Source organism: Drosophila suzukii, chromosome 2L, assembly GCF_043229965.1.
Source record: "Drosophila suzukii chromosome 2L, CBGP_Dsuzu_IsoJpt1.0, whole genome shotgun sequence".
Lineage (NCBI taxonomy): Eukaryota > Metazoa > Arthropoda > Insecta > Diptera > Drosophilidae > Drosophila > Drosophila suzukii.
The window spans coordinates 6,966,373-6,994,360 of record NC_092080.1 but is presented as its reverse complement, the minus strand read 5'-3'; the positions used below and the strand labels follow the sequence as shown (position 1 = coordinate 6,994,360).

Genomic DNA, 27,988 nt, shown 5'->3' with positions numbered 1-27,988 from the left:
ATTACTTAATTATAATATAAAAATTGATGTTTATTAATATGAAGAGCGCGAAGGAAGTTAACCAAGAAGCAACAGAGGAAGAGGCGTCGCCAGAAACAGGCCAAAGAACGCGACAAACTGGAGGAGGAGGCGGAAAACCAAAGACTTCTGCAGCCGGAGTACCAAAAATGGCTGCAGAAACAGCGGGAAATGGAGGAATTCCAGCGCCTGGCCGAAGAAAGGGAGCGCCAGGAAGCGGAGGAGACATGGCTGCAGCGGGAGGCAATCGCTCAGCGACAGTTCCAGATAGACGAGGCAAAAAGACGCCAGGAGCAGGAGGAAGTGGAGCGTTTGCAGTGGGAACAGGCCAAGGAACGGGCAGAACGGGAGGAAATCCAGAGAAAACAGCGCGAGGAGGAGATCAGAAGGTCGGCCAAGGCTGCAGCCGAATTCGATGCCATGATGGAGAGCATGAACGAGTACCTGAATAACCCGCGACTGGAGAATCCCCCCAGTCACCTCCTACGCGTGATGGAAACCCATCCAGAGGAACGACCCTGCGAATTCTTCAGCCGCACCAATTTCTGCCGATACGGTCACGCCTGCACCTTCAACCACCGACGACCCATGCTGGCCAGGATCATCCTCATCCGACACTTCTTCAACCACTCCATGCTGCAGGGGCGACAGCCGCACACAGAGTATTCCTCAGGGGAGGAGCACTTGGAACTGACCGAACAGGACCTGCGCAGCGACTACGATGAGTTCTTCAACGATGCCGTCGAGGAGCTGGAGAAGTTTGGCACTATAGTCAACTTTCGGACGGTGCGCAATACGCTGGAACACCTCAGGGGACATGTCTTCGTGGAGTACACGAATGAACGGTTTGTCTGGGAATCTTAATTATCATTATTATTAAGTTAAGTAATTATTCAGTGTTAATTGCAGTTGCTTATATGCAAATAATTATAATATTGCATTTTTTTCTACATGAAGCCTAGTTCCCAACATTTTCATTACATTTTAATGTCATATAAATCACTCATTTAAATATTACCCGTTCTCAACAATTGTAAATACTTTATTGTGTTAAGCTCACATTTTTTGCTTACTTTGTAAGTACTTGGGCTATAAATCTTTTGTTTTAACTAATTATAAGATGTAACCCCTTTTTATTAAGCTAAAATTATTATTATTATTTTGTTTTCATGATCTTAAAATTCTTTTTCTTTTAGATCCGCTCTTCGCGCTTTCACCAATCTTCAGGGTCGCTACTATGCTTCCAAGCGCCTGAACGTGGAGTTCTCCAATCTGAAGACCTGGCGTGGCGCAGTCTGCGGTACGTGAGCTGCATGCCAAGAAGAGCCGTATCCTTTGACAAACCATAACTGACTCAGTCACTTTGTTAAACCCATATATTTATTTTAATTCCATTTTCTTTATCACAATCTGTGGCTTTTAAAGGTTTGTCCTTAACACGTAAATGTCCCAAAGGTAACGTCTGCGGATATCTGCACTTGTTTCGCAATCCGAAGAACCTGTTCAACACGGAACTGGAGAACACATCGACCCCAAAAGGCGACCGACGCTCTAGCCAAACTCCAAATGTCAAGACGCCCAGGTGAGACTTTAAACCATATTTTCCTTAAAACATTGTATTAATACAACCCTATTTTAGTTGGGATGACCAGAACGAGCGCGGCAGGAACTGGCGCTGGTCAGAAAGCCCCGAGGTGGAGCTGGCAAACTACAAAGACTTGGACAACAGCTTTAAAAACTCTAACAAAAGACAAGATCTCAAATACCATCAAGCGGAATACCATTCCAGGTCAAGAAAACGATCAAATCGTAATGAGGGTTCTAAAAGAAACCGCAGCTGCTCAGATTCCTCCTATGACGATCACAGATCAAATAGATATCACAACTCCACAAACCCTCAACGCCAATAAAAACCAAGGTATTAATTAAGTTTTTTTTTTTTATGGGATCTTTACAAAATTTTATTCAATCTCTTTGTGGGCAAAACATGAGTGTCTCTAACAAAATACTAAAGAGATTCCGAATTTCTTGCTTGGATGAAAGTCAGAGGGTCAGAGATACACTAGCAATTTAAGATTGCTTATAAATATTTAAAGTGCGATCTGAAAACGACTCAATTGATTACAACGGAATGGAATTCTACGCGTAAAATTGGCAGTTTCGAAACGAGAAGGGGAAAGTGAAAGTGCTGGTGGGGGGGGTTTGTGATGACAGTATTATAGGTGGTAAGGTAAGATCGGAAATTGTAAATTCTAAAGTCTATTTGTCTTGCTTTCTTCCGTTTTCGTCGTACACATACAAACAAAAATTATACAAAAACTCGTTTTAAGGAATATTATAATAAGTAGCTTTAAAATTAGGCAAACACAGCGAACGCCCAGCGACCCGCTCTATAGACGGATTCCAGGATTCGTGGCCGCCACGTAGCGCAGCAGCTCCTCGTTGTCCTCGCAGATGACGGGCTTCTCATGGTAGCAGGCCACATCGTGCCAGGCGATGCCATCGTTGTACACGTTGTTCAGAACGGACAGACACTGTTCCTTGGTCTGGTTGATGTCGTACTCGGCGTTGTCGGGCTGCGGGCGCTTCTTGTGTCCGGTCTGCGACCAGGGGTTGTAGCCCCATCCCTGTGGAATGCGGTTGGTGGCCTGGATCTTCTCGCGGGTTGCGGACCAGAACCATCCATAGACGGTCTTGGGCTCCAGATCCGGACGGTTCTCGCAGCCGGCAAAGTCACAGATACGTCCGGCCGTCCAGATGTACGGCACATCGTTCTGCTGGATGACGCGGAAGATCAGGTTGTTCTTCTCTTGGGTCTCCAGGGCAACCAGGTCCATGCAGTACTCGCGGCACAGATTGCGGCCATCCAACCAGTCGACCTTCTTGTTGGCCAGGGCGGGCACGTGGGAGGTTAGGAACATGTTTTTGCCGCGGTAGGAGAACTCCTTGGGACCTGTGAGTCAACAAAGAGAAAGTCGGTAAGTGGGGGTGTCGTTTGGGGGATGCACTGGAAAAAATGTATGGGTGTGTTTTTGATGATCCTCATGGAAATAATATTGAATCCCAAATCAAAGGCCCTATAAATATTATTCTTTTAGAAATTTCAAACATTTAATTTGTGACGATTTATAAAATTAGGACCTTCAAAATCGGAAATATCAACCATAAAAAAAAAGATTTAAAAAAAAAAGTTGAAATTCAAAACTAATCTAAAGATGGTTACTACTGCTAAATTGTTACAATAGTCGAACCAAAAGTTCCCCAAACTGCGGCTTGTTTATGATAAAAGCTATTAAATTGGTAATATTAAACGTAAGGCTTCTTTAAACAACCTTTTTTGAATTAAGAAAAATTTCAGGTCGAGACCTACAGGTTCAATTGTTTATACACATCCTGTAAACTCGCTAGAATAATTAAATTTTAAAAACCTTTAAAACTTCAACATCACAATTATTTTTTCAACAATTATTTTCGCCCACGATAATTCCTGATTAATGACTTATTTTTGCCATAAATTTTTCTCTGTGTGGGTGTGGCCAGTGGCAACCGGTTTTCCGCGCTGCTGCAGCCTCATCTTCATCTTCAACTAGAGGCCCAGTGCAATGTCTCGGAGCCTGCCCCATGATGGGCACAAACGAAACCGAAAGCAAGTAGCGCCAAAAATAAAGAGATATATATATATACGAGTATATATCTGTAGCTGCCCCGGGCCTTACACAACTTCCCCGGTGGCAGCGTGTTACGCAATCTGCGCAATTTATGCAGCATGCTTTTTGCGCCTGCCGCTTTCCTTTTGTCTTGGGTGTCAAAAGGTTTTCTGTTTATTTTTTTGCTACTATTTCTTTTTTTGTGATTTTTTGTCGGCTTGTTTGTTTGTCCGTCGAGGAACAATGGGAACCCCCCCGCCTGACAACTCAACTCCATCATCCTCGAACTTGTTTCGCCTGAGCGAGCTGCCAGCTTCCATTTGATTAGCTGCCTCTTTGGAAGTCTTCGCAATGTGCGATATGTCCGCCCACTGAGACACGCCCTGAAAAAATTTAAAAAAAAAAACGGAAAAAACCCGCCTGTTGCCACAGTTGGCACGCGTCATTAGCCGCGCTTTAAGCCACTTTTGCAACTGCCCACTTGCCACGCCCCCCGTCGCCAATACTTCGCGTCAAATCAGCTTAAGTCCCCAACATAATGGCCTTATTTGCCATTGTTTGCACATTATTATTTATTTTGCTGCCGCTTTAGCTGTCGGCTTGCAATTTCCTCACATTTCTGGCCCTTTTGTGCGCGGGTCAAGGCGATCAGTATATATATATAACCATAGCTACAAACCCATCTTGACTGTATATTTTCCTAACCGAAACTTGCATAATTATCCCGGCGGTGCTGCTGCCTGCATTTCCCTTCCCCCTTTAGCGATTGGCATCTTTCAGCAGTGACTTAGAAAAACCAAACCGTTTTCGAATGTTAATTATCGGGCGACTGCACGCCTGGGAGAGTTGTCTACAAAAGGTAATTAAGTCTGAATAGTTAATCAGGTGGTTTAACTATTGGGAGACAGACCTAAAAACGTTGCGCTTGTATAACTGGAAATTTCTAAGAGATGAAAGATCTAAATCGCTGCCAACGGCACTGGCTCAAAAATAATACAAAAAATAAAAAAAAAAAACAAAATAAAAACTGGATATGCAACTCTCGGTGACGCCCCAAAATTAAGTTGCATGTTTAACGGCTTTGGCTTAGTCGCAGAGTGTGTGTATTAGCCATAAGTATAAATTCGTGCCAGTGTGAGTGAGTTAGGGTTTGTCTAATTAGCAATAACTGCAAAGTGTTCATTAGTGTACCGGATATGCAGCGATGATGCTATTGTTCAGGCGTTTCACCCGCTTTAACCCGAGCTCTGGGCCCTGATGCAATGTTCGTAATCTCAGGCGATGACTGGCAGCGGCAATCATCGGTAGAGGCGATCAGGAAAACCCACTTCAACTGAACTATTTACAGATTAACCCCTTTTAATTTTGAAATTAAGAGCTTAACTCTAGTTTGAGCCGAGGAAATATTATTGTTTTTGACAGGATAAATATTATATGGTTAGAAAATACGTTTTTAAGCCGCCTATTTGGGTTATATTTACATTTAAAAATTTAAAAATTAACCTTTTTATAAGGATTTAATAACAAGCCTGATATAATAAATAGTCTTTATAAACATAGCCATTTTGTACATTCCTCTTGATCTGACTATTTTGGAATTTTGAATTTTTAATACGAAAAACCAGGTATTTTGAGTTAGGACATTTAAGGAATTTTCGGGAATCTTGATTCGACTTATTTGAATTTTTCCTATTTTAAAAAAAAAGGAGAGTAGTTCCTAAATATTTTGTAGTTCTAATATTTTGTAGTTCTAAGCTCAAATCTTTTTAAATTATACTTTTTAACATATTTTGAGATCTGACTTTAAAACTAAATATTGCAAAAATTCTTTTTAATACTTTTTGATTTTGATATTGGATTTAAAAATGTAAAAAATTTATTTTTAGTAAATTTCAATTTTTTTCGAAAAAGGCGGGCAAAGAAAGTGAGTTGAAACTATAAAACAGCATAAACTGGCGCTCACATCAGCGACCTTCAGAAAAAACCCCTCGGCTGTTGTGGTTACACCCACACGTCTTGTTGCCAAACAATTTCAAGTGCAAACTTGGCTATCGCAACGTTGAGGCAACCGCTTAATATTCTCGCCACATTCCACACTTTTACTTTTCGCCATTGGGGTAATGGATGGGGTTTGAGTTTATGTTTGAGTTTGTGTTCAGGGGATAATGCAAATTGATGGGAAATGAGGAATACTTACGGCTGGCGCACTTGGCGGGCACGGGCAGTGAGAGGAAGCGACCCGGCTTGGTCGCTGTGGTTGTGGTGGTTCTGGCCGCATGGCTGCAGGCCATCACCACGCAGAAAGTCGCTATTGCCAGGGTGACTTTCATCTGCAGGCCAAAAAAAGAAAAACAAAAATTGTTAATAAGACGCAAGGCGATTTGGCAAGTAACAGGTACACCGATATAGATATGCAAATTGTTAACACGTTGTCATTAACATAAATTTGTACACGATTATCGGGCGATAAAGACGCCGCGCCCTTTTGTTCGCCACCTCGTTTCTCAGGCCCATATTGCGTATACGCAATTTCGTATAAATTTCGTATGTGGCCGTGCCAAAGATGTAAGCTGGTCGCTCTGCCGATGGTGCGAGATCGAGATCGCTTTTTATGTCAAGGATGCGCAACCGGTTGCCCCCGGCGGCCACTGACACAGTGCCACAGTGACTACCAAAGCGATGCCATCGTAGCATCGATCGACGACACTTGAGACTTTATTATTTTCATTTTCATTTTCATTTTTATTGTGGCGCAGCCGATGGCAGCGGCAACGTGATCAGCATCGCCATCGGCTTTAGCATCAACATTGGCGTCAGCACATCACATTATTCATAAATAAAATTGTATTTAGCATCTGCAGCAAACATGTTGATTACACAAGCAGCATGGCCTGAACTTAACTGGTTTTATTGACTTTTTACCGCCTGCTTTTTTTTTCTCTATAAGACATTGCGTGTCTTTGGCTAGAACCTTCCACGTCGGCTAGCATTTCAATTTGAGTTTAAAGCCTGTTTTCGAAGTCGTTTTTCGTTCATTTCTTCCTCCTTATGCTAATGCAATTCGCATCGGATCGGATTAAATCCGTTCGCAGCTTGAAATTGTTGCATATTAATTGGATTCGATCCGGGCGGCGATTGCGTGTCTCTGTGTGTGTTTGGTTATCGCCAGTATTTATTTGATCGCCTGCTGTCCGCCGATTTGGCAACTATAAATTATTAAAGACCCACCGCTTATCAGCGGTCAGCGCCTAATTTGGTAACAATACATAATGAAAAGTGGATTTCGAAGTATTGATTTCATTTTCGACAGCGACATTTCCAAAGTGAAGACTTCAAGCGTTGGGAAATATGAAGAAATGTATGTATGTCTGTTTTCGGTGGCTACTTTATCATATTTGTTTGTTCATTTGCTGCGTTTTGTAACTTGTCCATCAGCGCTTTTGTCCATTTCTTGTTTCATGCATGTTAATCAATCAGCCGACGAGCTGATGAGGCATTTAATTATACTCCTACAGAGAGCTCAGTGCCCTTTGATGCCAGCGGGCAAATTACAGGCCAAGTGGGCTTTGTGCATTATCGACTGTTTCTCTTTTCGGGTTTTCTTCCAAGGGGTTATGGGTGATGGAAAAGTTTTTGTGCACTATTGCGCAAACAATATTTTGTGGGAATATTTTTTTAAAATAATAATTTGGAATTAAATTTGATGTATGTAAAATCGTAGAACAAAAGACTTGGGCATAAGATTCTTCCTGAGTTTCAAACAAAAGACTTAGGCAACGAACTTTATCTTTGAAAGTTCTTAAACGAAAGACTTAGACAACGAACTTTTTCTATACAAGTTCTTAAACGAAAGACTTAGGCAACGAACTTTTTCTATACAAGTTCTTAAATGAAAGACTTAGGCAGCGAACTTTTTTTTAAGTAAGATCTCAAACGAAAGACTTAGGCAACGAACTTTTTCTATACAAGTTCTTAAACGAAAGACTTAGGCAGCGAACTTTTTTTAAGTAAGATCTCAAACGAAAGACTTAGGCAACGAACTTTTTCTATACAAGTTCTTAAACGAAAGACTTAGGCAGCGAACTTTTTTCCAAGTAAAGTCTCAAACGAAAGACTTAGGCAACGAACTCGTTTTCTAAAGACTCTCCATCCGCTTTAATTCTCTTCGATTCAGGTCTTGCAAGTTCTGAGCGGTACTTTTTTGTATATTTTCCATTGGATTTCGGATTTTTTTTTCAGGTTTCCATATCCTTGAACAGCTCACAGCACTCAATATTTTTTGTTGTGTTGTACAATTTATGATTATGGTTTTTGACACATATTATGGCTTTGCACTTTTATAAAGTAGTCCTTCGATTGTCCGCACACAAATATAGCACACTGTATATATCCTTGGACGCGGAGCTCTGCTGCTTACCTTTGCTTCGCTATTTGGAATAACACTGCACAGCACGGTTTCTATACTGTAGTCGCCGTATTGTCCAAGCAGACAACCAGACGAGACCAGACGCAAACGAAAACAAAAGTCAATTGGCAGCAGCAAACTGTTTTATAGTCGAAGTTTCAGCTCTCTGCAGCTTTGAAAAGCTGCGACTGCGACGCCAACGGCGACGTTGACCGCAACTTTTGCTGCAGCAAAGCTTTAGCCATATAGCCATATATCCCATATAGCCATATAACAAAAATAAAACCAATAGCAACGAGATGAGCTGCTCAGAACATCTTTAGACAACGACAACTTTTGTCTATAAATATTTATGTTCTCTTTTTTTTGTGTCTGTTTTTTCTACCTTTTTCCAGTCCTCTTATTTATTTAGTTTTTATTTAAAGCAACTTCTCAATCTATTGTTCGGTCTAAAACTGTAGTTTGATAATTTTTATAGCCGCAGATCCATTAAGTAGTTGTTGTTCGAGTGCCAGGCACTAGAAACTCGAGCTCCGAGATTTCGTTTTTTTTTTTTTTGTTATTTCGAAATGTTTTTATGCAAACCCTTTTCGAACCGCCGCGCTGGCATCCATCTCCCCGGCCAGCTTCATATATCAATTTTTGATGAAGTGTTTGTCTTCTTTTTTTAGGCCTTGATCTTGAAAAGCCTTTCGAAATGCCATTAAAGATCGCCGATGATTTGGCTTCCGCGCTCTGCCCCACGCACGCGTTCATAAAAATCAAAAGCCAAAAGCGGTTCGATGGGTTTTTCTTCGCTTCTTCTGCCATTTACAAACTCGGTTTCTGTTTCTGTTTCTGAGTTTTAATTGCCATGTGAATGAACTGGCGGCGATTGGGGGAAAGGATCGACCATCACGTATAATAACACCCCCCACACAACAAAAATAATCTAGAGAGTGCTTGGCGGTGCCAGCCGGATCTGAGTTTGTTCTTAAAAAGTTTTATGTTTGCTTTTTTATTTTCGCTCATAAATATGCAAATTGATCGCTTGATTATGTAATTTATTTAGTGTGATTTTGCTAGTGAATCCCCCACCTTTCCCTCTTTCTGGATACAAAATAAATAAAGTCTTTCAAAATGCGTCATTTTAGATAAGGGGGCAAGTTCAAGTCGCTAATCTTGTTTAATTGTCATCATCAACTTGACATTTCAACTGGATTTGAGCCCTCTTTGACTCTTGTATAGCTCAAATGTTTAACCTGCCTGCTCTTTTGACTTGTGATTTTTTCACTCTGTCATATTTCTGTTGACTGCTAATTGACCATGAAGATGCTTTTTGGAAACGTTTGTTTGGGTGGCACTTTTGTTTGCCATTTAGTGCTGTGTTTAATAGTGAACTAATTTTGAAAGCGGATTCAAATCACAAAAGGCGTGGTCGAGCTCCAATTCCCGCTTCTGTCTCACAACATGGGTCTTCCCCCCAATTCCTCTACCTTGCATATTTTAATTAGCCTTATTAATAGAGCCGCAGTCACTTGCCTTGGGGGCGCCATGTGCAAAAGGTTTGGGCCGTGAATTGTGTTGGCCCAACAGATTAACACTAGCATCAAATTAATTACATATTTAGCTGGCCAGTGTTAAGTTCATCTTGCAAAAAAAAAATATATACAAAAAAATACCCGTTGATTGGGAAACTTTCAGTTGGTGAACTGACACGAAGGTTGGTGACGCAGATCAAGGATGTGGCTTTTTAAGGAAGTGCGAAAAGCCTTTTCCACGAAATTCCCAGAGATCACGCGAAGACCAAAGTTGGCAAAACGTTGAGTCACATGATTTGGGACCTGAAGTGTTATTTAATTAGTTTTATGACCGCCTAAAACAGCGATGTCTCCAAAGAAATATGGTCTTAAGTCATGTGACTTTTGGCCAATTAACATAATGCACTTAAGTGGCAAGTTATGGGTTAGAGATGCTATCAAGTCAAATTTATTGTTTATTTCCTTAAGTGACAACAAATATTAATAAAGCTACTAAGGAAGAAATTAAAATAATTGATACTAAAATTGGACATTTTTAATGTCATAAAAATTAAATTTAATTTGTTGCTCATTACTCTAAAAATGTTATTAAATCTACAAAAAATTATATTCCTAATATTAAGTGAATTTTTCTGTTTATTTCTATAAAAATATTTATACTACTAAGGAAGTATTTAAAATAATAATATTATCTATAATTTTAATATTTTGATTTATAAACGGTTAAATTATTATAATTAATTTTACAACAAAAGAAATAAAATTTAAAACTTCACTTCTAATTACTGCTTATCTTTCTCTGGGATCAGTAATCAAAACATTCTTAAATATACCCTAAAAAACATTTTAACACCACATTGTTCGATGTTCTGAATGCGAGTCTTTTATGTTCTCGACGCTTCTAGATGCTTGCAACATCCGCAGTTCCCAGTTGATGTTTTTTGCCCTGGACATTGTTGCATCTGCTGCATCCGCTGTGTCGATGATCTTGTTTCCTTTCCACTTGTTGCACATTTTCGCCCTTGAATTTCGGGTTTTTTCTGTTTTCAGTTGCCTGCACTTCCTGCGACTGACCTTGTGGGGTTCAAAAACCGCTGTAAACCAACAATCGACAGGCTTACAGAAAAAACAAACTGTTCTGGGTAAATGGGCTTAATCATCGCTAGATGATGATTTGCTCTTCACGCAGATTGCTAATACGCAGCGTGAGCCCGTCGATCAGATTGACAGTTTTATGCGATGTTTGACCTTCGGTGGGTGAGCTGAAACATAAAACCTTTTGCAACTACAATAGGCAAGGGGCCCAGATGTTGCCTGCCGCATTTCCATAATCAATAGCAAAAAAACATCAAAAGATGTTCGACACAAAGCCAGACTTTAAACCAAATCAGATTGCCCTGAGCACGGAAGCACACCCGTCGACAGCTCGAGCAGATCTCAATCCGAATTGGAATCTGAATCCAAATCTGAATCTGCTTCAGATTCAGATACATCGCAGCTTCCGCTTCAATGCGATGCGTTCCAAGCGAAAAGCAAACAATATATCCACACAATCAAGATGCAAATTGTTGAAACAACAATGGCACAGCCAGCTCAAATAGCGAACAAAAATAATCCATCTATTTAGACAAACAGAAACAAAGAATGGCCAGTCGAGTGACCTTAGCTCGAATTATGGGATTCGATTGGATTTGGGACTTTTTGTTTTGAATTAAACTATGGTTTTCCTGCGGTTATCTGTGATTGGCCATATAGAAATTCTATCATTAACATTGGGGCATCAACCAACTCGTCTGGGGAATGCGTGAAGGTTGCCAAGCGTAATTGCAACTTGTTTTTTTAACGGCCAAGACAGAAAAAAAAATTGAAAAAAAAAAATAAACGATGGAACAAAATACTTTTTAAATGGTTTTGCCCGATCGGCAGATGAGAAATGTTGCCAAATTTGACCCCAAGAGGCCGAAGCTTGTTCATTTACACATTAGTTGAAATTTAAATGCTGTGTTTGCGTTGGCTGTTTTTGGCCGAGTGTGGGGCTGCTTTTGTCGCACCACACGAAAAGTGATTGGCAACAAATTAATCAAGACCTTGCCAAGTCTCGAGCCAACTTCAAACTTCAGGCAGCAGCAGCAGCAGCATCCAAAGCAGTCATGAAACCTTTTATTCAAACGCTAAACTAAGTGTGAAACTAAGAAGAAGAACGAATCCATCCATACTCCATACCCATACCCCCCAAAAAGTATGGATTACGCAATAAGCGAATCATAAAAAATATCAAAATGATTGATGTCTGCAATTTAGCGCATCTGTGTAAAATGTGAAGACGAAAAACGGTCTGTGTTCGTTGTGACACAAAAGAATTAAGTGCCCGGGCGCATTTTAAATTCGTCACGGAAAACGTGACAAAAATTTTCCATATGCGAAAAAAAAATAAAGGAAAAATTAAAGAAGAAACACCGGCAAACAAACGAAACGAAACGAAACGAAGAGATGATTGCGAAAATTCACAGTACGGCACAGTACAGCAAACTTTGACACACATTTCGCGCACACACTGCCAAGAATCTTTGTATCTTATGAATGAGAGTCTCCGGTTCAGGGCCCCGCCCCCCAAACGGCCCTCCCGCCCACATATCTAGTTATATTAAATACTGCTGCTGCCGCTGCCGCAGAAGAAGAAGACAATGCAACATAAACAACAACCAGCGGGCTAATTGCACAAGAGGCAGACAGACTCTTGCAGTGGTTCGTTTAGAATCGCCATTTGTCTAATCAGCGCCATAAATCTGACAAATTATATAAACGCTGAAAAGAGGGTGTGTGCGGAATCATAGTCGCATAGTCGCAGTCATTGGGAATAGTCAACCCAGACCAGACAGTCAGGGGCAGATGCGGATGTCTGATTCCATAGAATTTCCATTTTCATTTCCATTTCCACCCCATCCAATCCCATACCAACCCATCTATCCATCGCTAAACATCGCCTCCCATCGCCGGTGAATATGCAATGGCAATAGCTCAACTTTGCATAATTTGTGTGTGTGTTTTACATTCAGTTTTTCATATTTTTTCTTGCTGTAATTTTTACATCATCATCCACCTATGTATCCGTCGGATGGCAGGCACACTGGAAAATATATCAACCCTAACATGAAACATTTATTATTCATAAAAAATCTCTTAAGTCGCTCACTTTACAATAAACAATATATTTTTAATCTGTATATAAAATATAATTTGTTATTGTTATTTAATAATTTTAATTCTGTTTTATTTTTGGCGTAATGAAAAATTTGTCTCAGTAAATATATTTACACTATAAATATTTTAAATATTATATACAATAAATTTTCATAAAAACGAAATTCCATTTAAATTTGCACACAATTTATCCATTTAGGGCTAATATTTTTCCTGAGTGCCACAATCGTCGTGGAGGAAGTTGCATATTTATAAGGCAAAAGTTAATTTTTGTTTGCCAGCCGGGGTGTCATGCTTATGAAATCAATTGAACATATGTTCCAAGCGGCCAGCGCATGCTGTAGTCATAAATCAGAAGCGCTTAGTCAGACAGTTTTCCGCAGGTTGGCCGCTGAAACAGATGAGAACCGCCAAAACAAAAGACTTAGGCAACGAACGCGAACTTTTCCCTAGTAATCTAAAATTGGTTTAATTTGCTGCGCCATTGTGAGCCTTCGTTTAGCTCTTGTATTGTATCTCAATTGTGTTTCAACATGATTCTTTTTAAAAAAATGCTTAACTAGTTCAGCAATCGAATGACTTTATTGTGGAATTCGATTCATCAATTTAACGTTTCCATTGTTGGAGATTTTAAGTCATTTATGGACGCCCTAAAGCGATTATATCTTAATTTAAATGTCTCAAGCGCTTTTTTCGTTGAGAATTCATTTCAAATGCTGAATGAAGCTTGGGGATTTATTCTTTATCATGTATTTTATGGTTTCATATAAGAAAATGAGAAGCCTTTAAAATTTAGGTTTATTTTCTTGCCCAATTCTGTTTGGCAGCATGAACACAACAAATTACGGGAATCAAAATTATCTTTAACTGTTTTTAGTCTGTGTTTTTATTATACTATTATATAATTTAAATTCTGCTTAAAGGTTGATTGCTTAGGATTTTAAGTATCAACCCACGAAATAACTTCAGGTACTCTTGTTTTCAATTAAGGGCATCATGCAATTTGAACCCTGGCAAAAACATGGCATGCCCAAGAAATAATAATGCAAGCCGATGAACCTTTTTTCGTGCTGCAACTCGGTTTGTTGCAACGCACTTGTTGCTGCCACAAAACCAACCTCACCCCACCTAACCCCAGCAACGGGCCAAAAAGCAACTTGCGTTGTGTAAAGTTCATGGGTCGCCGGTTATTTTGTTGCTGATGTTTCTGATGAGGCTGCTGTGCTTTTCGGGGGGGCTGTGCAGTTCGCCTAACAGTTTCAGGGTTGGCTGGTTTTTTTTTCAATTTTTTTTAATTTTTCTGATCGTTTGCTGGCTGTTTCTTTAGTCATCAACACACAAGCCACAACTGCGTTGGGGGCGACCTCATCTGTCAGCAGAATTAGAAGCAACATCGGCAGCGGGAACACAGCCGTTTGTCAGATCTTGTCACATGTCTGCCAACGCACTGCCCTCCATCTCCACTTCAAAAACACCCCATCTCCTGCTCCCCAATCCTCCCGTGAGAAGCTGGAGATGCGTGCCAAGTCAACTCAAATTGTTATTACATTTTGAAAAATCAAAAACAAAACAGCAAAACAACCACCTGTCCAACTTGTTGTTAGTCTGCGGTCAAACAAGTGCACTTTAGAAATTGTTCATAAATCATAAACACCAATGGGGGGACCGAGAAACGAGCCAGTTTGAAATGTAAAACGTTGAAGAAGTGCTGAGTGCATTCCGCGAAGTCATTAACAATATTATTATTGTTTACAATAATGTACACAGATAATGTTAAGCGCACACAGAATTAACCATGTGCGTATGGCTTTTGATCTGCCCGATTTTGGCACCAGTTCAAGGGTAATGACACACTTTAAAAAAATTAAGGCCTAAATGTTATATAAATTTAAAAACTATAATATATTATATATATTAATATAACTTTAATCATACAAGAACATATGTTTTATATATTCAAAATTAAAGCAACCCTTTTTCTTAGACTTGATTTCCCCGATTTTGGAATTCAAGGGCAAATCGATACCTAAATCAAAACTCAAAAAGAATTTCCTATTCAATCTAAACAAGTGAGCATTCTAAAAGATTCAAATTGAAGTTAACCTTCTTCCTAGTCTTAATCTGCCCAATTTTGTCACTAGTTCAATATCACACTAAAAAAAATGTAGTTCTACATTAAAATATTTAACTCAAAATCTGAGCCAAATACTTTAATAATTAATAGTAACAAACTTTTAAGCAAAAATTTAAAAATGAAATGTAAGAAATCGCTCTTAGACCAAATATAATTTGTTAAATCTAAGATAAAGATATTGTACATATCCAGTAAAAATACTGTTATTTTTAGAAGCAAATAAAGGAACAAAAATAGTTACAATAAACTTGTAGGTCAAAGATCTTAAAATCATTTTTATTTATTGTACACTTTTGCCAAAAGTTTAAAACTTAAGGTACAAGGAGGAATCGGCCATAGTTGCTAAGACTTTCGGCCGGAAAAATAAATTTTATCTATTTTATTTATTTCGTCCTAGCAGAAATTTCAAATACTTGCTTAAAGGCTTCCAAGTGTTTTAAAATTTTTTCTTTAAACACTTTTAAGGAAAAACTCAAAATTTTTGATACAAATATGGTGAATTCCCGATTTAAACCTTTATTTTTTATAAGTGCACAAATTTTGTCATCTAGATTTATGTGACAAGGGAAAGGCTTCTAGTTATTTTGCTTTTTGTCGACCCCCAAGAACATCTTCGGCGGCTAAATGGACATGGGTATTAATTAATCCACGGCGACTCGTGCCAAGCGGCGACCACATTGAGCCACAATCTCGCATCAGCCAAACTGCTCTTAACAGTTTAGCGGCTCCGGCGAAAAAAGCCAAGAAAACAAAAAACAATCTTGTGGATGTTGATGTGGATGGTGATGATGATACCAGTTTGCCTCAACCTTGAGCGGATCGACAACAACATTTGCGTACCCAGCGCGAGGTACGAGATACGAGACGCGAGGTACGAGATACGAGTTACCAGTACCATGAAGAGCACTTCTTGAGTCGCGGCAACTTTGTTGTTGTCGAGCGGCGATAACGCGGATGCGAAAAAGTGAATGTATAGGCCACTTGATGACGTTGCCGCAGCCTCATCTTTATACGTGACAGAACCATTAAGTTAAGCAGCATGTGACTGGTTCCGCTACGAGCCCAAATATTCCGAACCAAATAAAATATCTAGTAGTCGAATCGCTCAAGAGGCGGATGGTATGATACGGAAAAGGTATCAATGGTTTAATAACACTCAAGGAATGATCAGCATGATTCACCTCTTAAGATTCATTGATGGGTAAGTTATTTGTGAGATTAAAAACAAAAAGCAAATATAAGACAAACATTCCTCTAATGTTGATTTATATCACTTCATTAGTCTCAAGAAACATATTCCTACACTTTTAATGACCTAATCAATCATTCTCAGAAAAGTGGTCATTGGCCAAATGTTCCACCAATAAAATACAACATAAAAAATATTTATATGGAATGGAATATATTTTTAGCTACCACTCTAGTTCATTGCACCTTTTGCTCATATCATATTATGACTGACACATTATTCATTATCTAAGCTCACCACATATATCTTCGTATTTCGATCATGTGTAAATCTTCAGAACTGGTTGGGAACACGAAACCAACATCATCGGTTTATAATTCAAACACTTGACACAAGTGAATCAAGCATAGCAAAAGCAATATTTCATTAATATTTATAATACCGAAGGCGAAAAAAATGTGTAATCGCATGCAAAGGTAACACAAAGCAAAAGCTTTAATCTGATTTAAATTAAATTAATTCCCCACTTTGATATTTTGAAGCGTCGATATTTTGCTGGCTGCTAAAAAATATACATATATTTTTGTAGCTATAAATATCTTTTATAATACAAAATTAATATTTATCGAAAATTCAACACATAATCTTTGCATTAGTGTTAGCTTAAATCATACATTTTTATAATAGTTAAAATTAAGTGGGATTGGATGAGTTAACATAGTACCTTTTTTTAGTTCGTTTGTAATGTGGCAGATAAAAGATTATTTGAGAACACATTGGGCCACTCAAACTACTTCCCATATAAGCACAAGTGTCCCTGATTATTTAAATAATAAAAAAAATAGCTAATGGAATCATTTATCATCTGTGCCGCCTGACCTTAGCACGTACAAATCAAAAGGTTCGGTCCACGCTTCAGTTTATACATTTTGGTCAATCAATTTCGATAGGCGTTAAATATTTGCAGTTGTTAATACGCGTAACCTCTTGAAAACTTGATTAAATATTTAGTTCACGCCTGAAGACTTATTCATGGGTGTGTCGATTTAAGCGTGTGTCGACCCTTAAAAATTAAAAAAGTCGGTGATGTAAAAAAACCCTTTGACTTAAATTAGGTTAAAAATGATATTTTTAGACAATATATTACCGATTTCATAATTGTTTTGATCTGAACACGAACTATATAAGGGGGTTTTCTTTTGCGTGTGTAAGCCCGTATAAAAAACTGCGTCAAATCCTATCACAACAAGTTTCGTGAATAGTTTAGAATAATCGATTATGAGTATCTTAGAGATTCTGCGAATTTTCTTTAGTCAACCAACGTTATTCTTTCTTTTTATAGTTCTTGAGAAAATTAGCAAATACGTATAAATCTACAAATTTTAAAGGTCATTTATACTCCTGACGTATATACATTCTCTTTTTACCCATTAGACTTCTATAAACCTAATTGACCTTATGTTTTTTTTTTTGAAGAAGAAGCATGTATCTTATCATAAGTTAATTTGGGTCGAAATATAGAAAATACTGTAGAAACATGTTTTTATATTTTTAGATCCATTGATTTTATGTTTCGCCTTGCGATTTTTTAATTCTAAAAAAATTAACAAAATGATTTGAATTTCACATAATATAGGTAGCTACATAGTTTATGGGGTTTTCTTAAATTAAAAGTCTCATTTTTTTACTTATAAAAATTGAGCTTACAAAAGCACTACGAACCCAAATCTATAAGCGGAGACACGAACCAGCCTATAGCTTTTCTACGTACTATTGCCATCTAGCTCTCGCGCATGGTAAAAATGCCGGCAGTAATATAGTTGTCCCGCTCTACACCACGAGAGCCAAAGAAAACAGGGCCTGCAAAAATGTCGGGAATCGTACTACTATTTTTTCTGGGCTCCTGTTAACGGACGCGCGATACAACAAATCGCACTACACAAAATTTTACGTGAAAAAAGTCACTTTAATGCCAGCCAACGAGAACGTTTTGCTGCTGGCCGCATTTTTCTAACACCAGTCAGGGCCCCATTGAAAGACCTTAATAATCACCTGTTGCAACCAGCAGCCTATAACTCGCTAGGCAAAAGGGTTCAATGGGTACCGGGGGTTAAAAAGGGTTGGGCAGAAGGAGGGTGGGAAGAAAGGGCGGTCGAGTCAATCAGATGAGAGGCCAATTACAATTGTGATTGCCAATAGGCCCGGGACCTATCATCGAATGCAATGGCCAAACAATGGCCAATGCCACATGAAACACGAACTCCACCCACATAATTGAGATTGAGGAACAGGATTTAAAGGTTCTCGCCCGGTAAACCCGTTTTTCGGCTCGTTCTTCTGCAGATTCTTCGGCTTATCGAATGGCATCATCAGATCGTTTGCAGTTCCTGCCCTGCTCTTTCGCCTGGCCAAGGGCCACTTGGGCACTTTGGCCTGTAATGGTTTTATCCCCGCTTTAAAGCATTTCTGGTTGGTCTGCGCCTGTCGCACCAGTCACAGTAAACAGCTGACGCCGGCCGGGCGCTATCAGTAAACTAAAGGGAAATTAACTCGAAGAGCCGCATTCTACATACTCTTTGTGGTGGTAATCAATTTAAATTGGTTAGTATTCCATAGAATATTATGTTACTATTTATCAAGTTGAAGAAACCAGAACCTAAATCTTAAAACATTCTAATAAAAACCGAAATCCTATAATCCCTTGCCAGAAAATCAGAATATATCAGGTTTAAATGAAATTAAATTAGACTTAAGTGGACCGCGTTTACAACAAACATAGTTCAATTTAAACCACCTAATAATTCTAAATTACATCCTTCCTAACTACGTCTTCTTTGGGATATTGTACTCCGATCACCAGAATTTTCCAATCTTACCTGTATTATAGCAAAACAAGCCGATTGGCCGAGTTTCATGTCTTTACCTTGTAAACAGAGAGAAGTACAGACGACTCGAGATGGTAAATATTAGACCCAAAATCGAAACACCCTCCGCAAGAGTATAAAAACAATACACAGCGTCCATGAGACCTTCGTTCAAATGTGTGTGTGCGCACGAAATGCGGAGCGTTAGCAGCTGTGACGGCAGCCAATAAGAGCCACCATCCAACTATATGAGGGCAAACACCATCTATCAGATCCTGAGTGCCTGGTGTGCGGTTTGTGTCATTCGACCAACACAAATTTTGAAGTTTTTTTCTAGATTTTCTCGCTGTTCGAATGCAGGCACTGGGCGAACGCTTGCCGACCAATAAACTGTAGCAACGATTCCGGGGGCCAGCGGTACGGCAATTGCAGGCAGGCACCAAACCACCCACCAAAGTTGCGACGAATAAAAGAAGCAGAAACCGAAAACGCTCCGAGTATCTGTGTGGTGTGTATTTGTGCATCTGTATCTGTGACCGGCACTCTGTGTGTGTGCCTGAAATCCGTCGGATTGCTCGTATCGATAGGGCACAGTGCGTTGGTCTACTGGTTTCTGGGCGCCTGGCTAAAATATCGGTAGTTTTGTTGGCCGCGTGACGATTGCCGCGTGACTGAAATTGATTGGAATCGGTATCGATAAAGCAGGTGATGATCCTACCTCCCCTCCGAAGATCAGCTAAATTTATGAGCCACACAAAGTACCAATTAAGGTACTAATAAATAATCCGGCAATAAAGACAGCAGTCATTGCGACAATGTGGCTATATATTTTTTTAAATTTTTCTATGAGTTGAATAGAGAATAATAACACTGTACACATGGGACAACAATTTGATTGAAATGCATATGCCACATGAGACACAAACATTTATCGGAGACCAGAATGTGTAATTTATCTTTATTGAATGAAGAAAATAATTGTGAAATAAAAATTGGAAATCTAATGATTCTATTGGCAACTAGACCAAATTCATATACTTAAGAAAAAATTGTAACGAAACAATACTTTCACTGTTAATGAGTAGAAAAATGTCTTTGAACCAAAGAATTTTCTTGTTTCTTGCTTAGTTGGTGGTTTTTATAATAGTTCATGATGTACATATAGTCATTCATGATATTCTTGTTAATAATATAGTAATATCATCTAACATTCTTCGGTTGCTATTTTGGCAAGGTATCGTTTCAATCAACATAATTTATACCTTCTTACCTGAAGATGAAAAAAAAATTGTAGTTTAATCTTACTTAAAATGTGTTTATTTTACAGATTACTTTGCATATTTTTAGGCGCTGTTATATAGATCAGATGAAGCTCGACATGAAACCAGTGTGCATATTTTTGGGCATTGCACTATGGGAAATTTGACCACTTCTCATGGCCAAAATTAATAACTCCTCAAATTTTTAAGATATGAAAGTAAAACTTAAAAACTCGTTGTTTTATATAAAAACGCATATTAAATATAAAACTTCGGTTGATCGGACATATAGATATGATAAATTTGCTATTTCTTGAGATAAGTGCACATAACTTTAACAATGGCGATGAAATACGTTTTCAATACTATATTAAACGTTTTGTACATATCGTATGAACATACCTTAAAGTTCTTATAGAAAAAACATCGGGCAGAATTTACTATACTTATTTACAACCTTATGTTTTTTTTGTACTTTTGCTTTATAGCCTCTTAAAACCACTTAAATTAGTCAATGACAGAGCTAGGTATTTAGGTAGGTATGGAAATTAGGTAATTTTGGGAGTCGTTAGGACTGAATCTTTTGTATATTTTTGTGAGCTATTAATGAATTAATGACAATTAACCCAAGTAACCCAAATATTAATTGAAAAATAAATTGGCTATACACATTTTTTCTTTACATATGTAGATTTTTAAATTTACAAATATTCTAAATATCCTAGGCTATTTCCAAATAAAAATAATTATTAAAAAATTATTTTATTATATCTGGGAATATATTTAGCAAAGTTTTCTTAAAGATATGGTCTAGACTGTTTTTCCCCGTCTCAAATATCCAATGAAGCCTGCGAATAGAAGCGGAATCAACATAAAATGTAATCAAACACTCAGCGACTTGGACAATAAAATGAGTGAAGAAACAGGTCAAGTCGAGTGGGCCACCAGCCGCTTCGGCTAGAAAGAGCAAAAGCCAAGTTAAGAAAGTGCTCAGATTCGGCTCGAATAATGAAAAAGGCAACAAAATAGAAACAGCGTTGGTTTGAGGTTTGGTTTTCGGTTTTTCGCCAGACGGTGTTGTTCAGTGGGGATTGTGACTTCAGCCTAGGCGGACGTGAGTGCTTAAGGCCAGCTTGAAATAAAGATCGTGCGAATCGCAATCCGAGACGGTCGGCAAAGGAAGACAGAGAAATTCCAGTGAATTTGCATTTGTGCGGGATCATTAACATGCACGGCTAGTAGCCATCAAAAGTGATCAAATTGTGCATGCCGAGTGCCATTTTGTGCGGTGTGCCACAGCCCTAATCAGCCATTCCAAGCCGCGCATGCGCAAGGAATATCAAAACCAAACCCAAATCGAAATTCCCGCGCACGTGTAACCCCTACCCTGTCCATCCAACTTAATTGCCAAGGGCGTTAAAACATAATCCCTCCGTCATCATGACTGTTTCACCGGGTCTTCTGCACATGGAACACCCACTCAGGGCTTTCTATCAGTTCTTCCTCGACTTGATAGTGTTCACCATTAAATCTATATTTTACATACTCGAATCGATTTACTACAGCCTGCTGCCCCAGCGTTTTAGAAAGTTAAAGGTACAATGCGAATACTTTAATCTACATATGTAAATGTCATAGACTTTCTTTCCTTGATTGACCCTGGCCCACACTGATTGCACAACCAACACCCGCAAAAAATATATTTTTTCAAAGCTGCTTCCAGTTTACCACTTCAAATCAATCATAGGTAGAGCTACCTCAAAGTCATTTCTCTTGGGTTTTATTTTTTTTTGCAGACCGTCAGTTTTGGCAGTTTCACAAACATTAATGAGCCACGCGCAGTTTTGTGGTAATAAAAACAAATTATACTCGCTTTTATAAAAACAATAAGCGTGTTCAACTCGAATTTATGATACACTTTAGCTGAAACACAAAAAATCAAACAAAGAGAAGCGTTATTTAGTTTAATTAAAATGTATACAACTCGGTTGTTTGTCTTATAGAGGGGTCTAAAAACTTTCCAATTTCCTCATTTGCAAGCCTTATAAAATTGTCGTAAAAAAACGTTTGAACAAACCTCTGGCTCTGTTTTGATACGCTTCGATGGTAAACAATTTTGTTCACACGCTTTGCTGGCTATTCATGAATGGAACCCGCCTCTAATTTAAATATTCGGCTTCTGCACACTTTACCCATGAAGCAGAGTACCTGAACTTATTAAATATTTGCCATCTTACTTTGCTTTATGGAGCTTTGTTTTCAATTAACCAGTCCTAAAGGTGACATTGAAAATAAGCTATTTACTTGCTGGGCTTAAATATTTGCCATCCGCAAACGCATCTTCAGTTTTTGTCCAAAAATATCCGTGACTTGACAGTTCAATAAGCAGTAACCAACCAGCATAATATGACAACAAGTTTTTCCTCATCCAAAACTTTGCCTTTTCCTTAGTCATTATTGTTGCTGCAAAGTGCACGCTCCACGCACACCAAAAAAGAAAAAAAACAAATTGCATAGAAAAGTATCTATAAATTACAAGCAATGCAAACGGAAAAGTTGAGATCTGCCTAGCAGACAGCATGAAAGAGCTTCCTTTTCTGCACTACCATGACAAAACTGATATGCTCTGCTGTAGAGGATTGAACTTTGCGAAAATTGATTGAACTTTTGTTGTGGGTCCAAGGCAAAAAAAGCTAGAGACATACTTGCGACATGTAACTTTTATTATGATTCAAGCATATGTTGCAAGACAGTCGTTGGCCAAAATAAAAATTATAAATTATGCAAAATGGCCAAGTCATATTAAAGACAGTCGCACCTTTTTCGTATGCTAAAAAGGTTCGGTTACATATATTTCTGTTTGTGACTACAAAATGAAAATGAACTGAAAACCAACCTTAGATATTTGAGAAATGGCAAATATTATAACATTTGTATAACAACATTTATGTAGCTTTATCTTTAAAATTAAATGCTGTTATCAAAATAATAAGAGGGGTTTTTTTTTAAATTGGTCTGTATAAGACCATTTTTCACTTTTATAAATAATATGATACTATATACTATAACTACATGTACAAGTTTATTTTTACAATGGTTACTTATTATATTATTATAATAATTATTATTCATTCCACCCCAACAGGATGTCTCAGGCCAGGTGGTGCTCATCACAGGAGGAGGCGGAGGTGTTGGTCGCTTGATTGCTTTAAACTTCGCTCGACTTCAGGCCCGCATCGTCATCTGGGATATAAATCAAGAAGGTAGGGGGCTAGGAAATCGCACTCAGGTGCTAATTACTCCGTCACAGCTTCTGCAAAGCGGGTCAAAAAACCCGACAGCTAGTGAAAGCTGTTACATTTACAATTTGATTAGCTAAACAATATATGACAATAATTTTCCACGCAGCCATCAAGACAGCAGTGGATTTGTTGGCCAAACATGGTTATGAAAACTGCAAGGGTTATGTGGTTGATATCTCGGATCGGGAGCAAATCTACCAGCGGGCCAGTCAGGTCACGGAGGAAGTAGGTCCAGTGGATATACTGATCAACAATGCCGGTATTGTCTGCTGCAAACCCTTCTGGGAGCTGCACGATCGGGTCATCCAAAACACGTACAACATCAACATCATATCGCACTACTGGACCGTGAAAGCGTTCCTGCCGCACATGATGCGAAATAATCGTGGCCACATTGTAACCGTGGGCTCGGTTACAGGAATGCTGGGAACCTACGGATGCAGTGATTATGCAGCCACCAAATACGCCTGCATTGGCTTCCATGAAAGTCTGCTCACGGATCTAAAAGCCCATGGTTATGATCAAATCCAGATGAGTTTAATCTGCCCGTACTACATCAATACAGGCATGTTTTCAGGGGTTCGTCCTCGCATGATGCCCATGCTGGAGCCGCAGTATGTGGCGGATCGCATCGAGAACGCCGTCCGCTGTAACGAAGTCTGGTGTGTCTTGCCCAACTCCATCCGCCTGCTTACTCCTCTTAAATGGTGAGTAAATTATTTTAAATATTAATATCTGAGGTATTCATTCTCTTTTTCAGTCTTTTGCCCGCCAAAATGTGCTGGGAGCTGATGTCGCGAGTCATTCGTGGTCCCGAGTCTATGATGTTATTCCAGGGTCGAGGACGCGTTGCCGCTGGCTAGACTCCAAATTGAATTGAATCATCACATCGATTACATCCTTCTAGCTTAAGTTGTTATCAAGAGGCGTTTATCTATAATGTTACAATAAAATAAACTAATCAAATATAAAATTAACATAATATTTGACCCACTTTATGTGCTAATCTCGCACTGTTGTTTGCTGGTAGTAATGAGGAGCTAGTTCCGTCAGCCACTCCCTCTTGATCACTGTGATTTGGTTCATGAACAGCTTCGTTGTCTGGAGCAATTCCCCATAGACCACGTATTGTGCTTGCGGGAGTGTATAGAGAGTGGAGTTGGGATGTATGGCCAGCTCGGTGCCGCTGCTGATCTGTCGATAAACTCCAGAGTGATGCAGATAGGCCACCTGGGTGAAGAATCCGGCAGTGATGCACTTGCACAAGGTTTCCACATCTCCCTTGCAGGAGAATATTGGAATGCCGTATTTCTTCCTGGCCAATGTGATGAGCTGCTCCCTCAGTTCGTGGGCCCTTTTAAGGTTTCTGTAGATGAGGTAGTACTGGCCACAAAACTCCTTGGTCATGCCCTCCTCCACGAAGCCAGTGTAAACGTTCAATAGCGTAATGAAGTCACCTTCCGCCACCTCGAAGTGACGATGAGCTATGCGACCACTTTGCTGGGCAGCTGCCGAAACTGGTCGCGAGAATATAGATTGCACTTGCAGCATCGCAATGATGGTTATGATCTCCTCGGAGCAGCCCATCTGGCCGGAAACGTAGAGCATCTTCGAAAGCATAGCGCTGAAGGGCAGTTCAGCAAGCAAGTAACCCACGGGCTTGGTCAGGTTGCCCTGCTCATCGATGGCGTCCAAGGCGAAGAGTCCCTCCAATGCAGAAAGAAGATTTTGAGCCGGCGGTGGTGAGGGAAAGTCGAAGCGTAGTATGTTCCCGATACCCAGAGCTTTTAACTGCACTACAGCTCCGCTCATCTCACTGCGTCGCATTTCCGGGGGCTGTCGAGGAGCAAGGGCATCAAAGTCTTGTTTGGTGTACAAGCGATATACTTTTCCTGGTCGCATGCGACCCGCACGTCCTGCTCTCTGGATTGCGGAGGCCTTGCTGACTGGCACAACCACCAGGCTATCGCTGCTGATGTTGGGATTGTACCACTTTACCTTTACGTACCCGCAATCTATGACATAAACTATGCCCGGTATGGTGATGGAAGTCTCTGCGATGTTTGTGGCCAGCACCACTTTGCGCACTCCTTTGGGTGGGGTAAAAAACACCGCCAACTGGTCTGTACTGGACATGCTGCCATACATGGGCAGCACCTTGAGGTTCTCCTGTTCCGAACTGGCTATGTACTCGCGCAGGAGATCCAATGCCTCCAGGACTTCCTCCTGGCCGGTTAGGAAGGCCAAAATATCGCCGGGTGGCTCCTTTTGATGCAGCTTCCAGATCGTCTCCACCGTTTCCTTGACATAATCCGCACAGGGTTCGTTGAGGTAGAATTTACTCACGGCATGCATGCGTCCTTCGATAGTTAGCTTAACGCTAACTTCTCCTGATCCCGGCCAGCTAAAGAACTCGCTGAAGAAGCCCGCATCTATGGTGGCCGATGAAATGATGAGCTTGAGGCTGCTACGTTTGCGAAGGATCTTCTTGAGCAGACCCAACACCATGTCGGTGAGCATATTCCGCTCGTGAGCTTCATCCACGATGATAACACCATACTGAGTGAGCAGGGGATCGGCAAGGAGCTCCCGCAGCAAGATGCCCTCGGTCATGAACTTGATCTTAGTCTCCGCGGTGATTTTCTCAAGGAAGCGCACTACATAGCCCACGGTATCGCCCACTAGTTCGCCGCGTTCTTGCGCCACGCGATTTGCCAGTGTAACCTGAAAAGGTAGTTCTAAGTTTAGGGTTCTATATGAATGATTGGGGATTACTTACGGTGGATACCCGCCGGGGTTCGGTGATGCCTATGAGTCCCTTGGAATGCCAACCCCATTCGTACAGATATTGGGGCACCTGGGTGCTCTTGCCACTGGAAAACATATGAAAACCGGTTAAGTCTAGGAGACTCCTCAGGAAGACTCCATACAAACCTGCCTGTTTCACCCACTAGAATTACCACCTGGTGCTTTTCCAAGCAGTAAAGTATCTGATCCCGGTACTGTCGTATAGGTAAGCGTTCTCTCTGTAATTTTTTAAATATAATAAGTTAATATCACAATTAATAAAGCCGCATTTCACAAACCCACCTGCTCCACAAGTCCAAGATTGTGATGGGCATTGAACACAAAGGCGGAGGATTGCTGCTCACCACTCACACTATCCGTAATTGCATCGTCTGTCTCTGGTTTTAAGAACTTCGGCTTAAAAGTAGACATTTTCTTTGAATTTACTTAATTTAAGTTAGTTTTGAAATTATAAACAAACAGCTGACGGCATCAATGCAGTCACAAAAAAATACCAAAAGGCCTTACAAACCGCTTTATTATTTTGTAGCAACGGTCATACTTTTTTGGCGGGAAGTTGAAATCGTTTTCGAATATCAATTGCCGATAGCCATCAATAAAAATATCATGTACAGATTAAAAAACAATCTTTTGAACTAAAATTGCAATACGATTTTCATGCTAACAGGCAAAAGGGTTCAGGTTTAGAAATGATATCTATATTACAAATCTATTAAACCTGTTCTGTTCTATAGAAAAGAAAATCTAAATAAATAAAGGTACTTTTTAAAAGGTCTAAAGTTATGAATCTAACATACAGAAACTTATAACAAGTTTAAGCATTATTATAAATTATATAAATCTTAAATATTTTATAATCAGATTGATAATAAATTCTTGTATGAAATGCTTCACCTAGCCACCCTATCAGCCACCCCACAAATTTCTAATGTCCATAACATTCACCTGTATTATTTATGCACATGTTTTTGGCCATTTGCGGGCACGTTGCAGCACATGTCCCCTATAGCGAGTGAAAATAACTCTAATTGCCAGTGGCAAGGCCACCTTTATTCTCTGCATACCCTATAGTACTCATTATGTACTATATATACGGTCGTTTTGGCCACGTGTGTGTGTCAAAAGTGTCCCCCGAGTGTGCAGCTGTCGGCGACAGAAGCGCCTGGCCAATTGCTTTTGAATAAATATTGTATCTCTCGAGCAACAAACAACACACAATGTAAACTCAACTGTTTTGTTTCGCTTGGTTTTTTATATATTTTGATTTATGCAACGTCAGTGGGTATTATATGGCTCAAATATTGGGTGGAGGGGACGACTGGGTAACACAACCAATCGGCCCCACATGCAAGACCCCTGCATTCTGCATTGACCCTGACATTAAGACCGCTCGCTTTAACTTTAACCCGAACCGAACACGTGTCCCGACATGCACGTTTGACCAACCACATCCGCATGCCAGTGCTGAAACAATGGATCCCGAACCCTCACCAGACCCAGACCCAGACCCCGACCCCATGGCGTATGAGTAATCCGAGTAAAGCTAATTAAAGGCCAGCGACGAACTTCATGCCAAGGACGAGGCGCCAAGTCGCCAGGCCAGAGCGAAAGCAGTGCCGACGAAGCCAAAAACTCTGCGAA

At 39.8% G+C, this 27,988-nt stretch overlaps 4 protein-coding genes across 5 annotated transcripts; 2 read left to right on the top strand and 2 right to left on the bottom strand.

Moving 5' to 3' along the window:
* The first annotated feature begins 33 nt into the window (after nt 1-33).
* Nucleotides 34-23,500, top strand: LOC108021438 (U2 small nuclear ribonucleoprotein auxiliary factor 35 kDa subunit-related protein 2). Of its 2 annotated transcripts, XM_017090154.4 has the most exons (5): nt 34-863; nt 1,215-1,318; nt 1,444-1,600; nt 1,658-1,936; nt 23,383-23,500. In XM_017090154.4, the coding sequence occupies exons 1-4, from the start codon at nt 190-192 to the stop codon at nt 1,926-1,928; spliced, it is 1,206 nt and encodes a 401-aa protein (XP_016945643.3). In that variant the 5' UTR covers nt 34-189; the 3' UTR covers nt 1,929-1,936; nt 23,383-23,500. The 2 variants fall into 2 exon arrangements, with proteins under 2 accessions (XP_016945643.3, XP_016945644.3); XM_017090155.4 differs by lacking the exons at nt 1,658-1,936; nt 23,383-23,500 and having other exon boundaries at nt 35-863; nt 1,215-1,346; nt 1,474-1,606.
* slf (C-type lectin domain-containing protein slf) lies at nt 1,944-8,164 on the bottom strand. Its single transcript, XM_017090156.4, has 3 exons — nt 8,083-8,164; nt 5,863-5,995; nt 1,944-2,971 (listed from the first exon to the last, which is right to left on the bottom strand). The coding sequence occupies exons 2-3, from the start codon at nt 5,993-5,995 to the stop codon at nt 2,409-2,411; spliced, it is 696 nt and encodes a 231-aa protein (XP_016945645.1). The 5' UTR covers nt 8,083-8,164; the 3' UTR covers nt 1,944-2,408.
* LOC108021611 (short-chain dehydrogenase/reductase family 16C member 6) lies at nt 21,307-24,504 on the top strand. Its single transcript, XM_017090410.4, has 4 exons — nt 21,307-21,833; nt 23,383-23,500; nt 23,646-24,246; nt 24,300-24,504. Exons 1-4 carry the CDS (start codon nt 21,678-21,680, stop codon nt 24,400-24,402), a joined length of 978 nt encoding a protein of 325 aa, XP_016945899.3. The 5' UTR covers nt 21,307-21,677; the 3' UTR covers nt 24,403-24,504.
* LOC108021610 (probable ATP-dependent RNA helicase DHX35) lies at nt 24,252-26,841 on the bottom strand. Its single transcript, XM_017090406.4, has 5 exons — nt 26,630-26,841; nt 26,474-26,565; nt 26,319-26,412; nt 24,534-26,263; nt 24,252-24,473 (listed from the first exon to the last, which is right to left on the bottom strand). The coding sequence occupies exons 1-4, from the start codon at nt 26,756-26,758 to the stop codon at nt 24,542-24,544; spliced, it is 2,037 nt and encodes a 678-aa protein (XP_016945895.3). The 5' UTR covers nt 26,759-26,841; the 3' UTR covers nt 24,252-24,473; nt 24,534-24,541.
* Nucleotides 26,842-27,988: the final 1,147 nt, after the last annotated feature.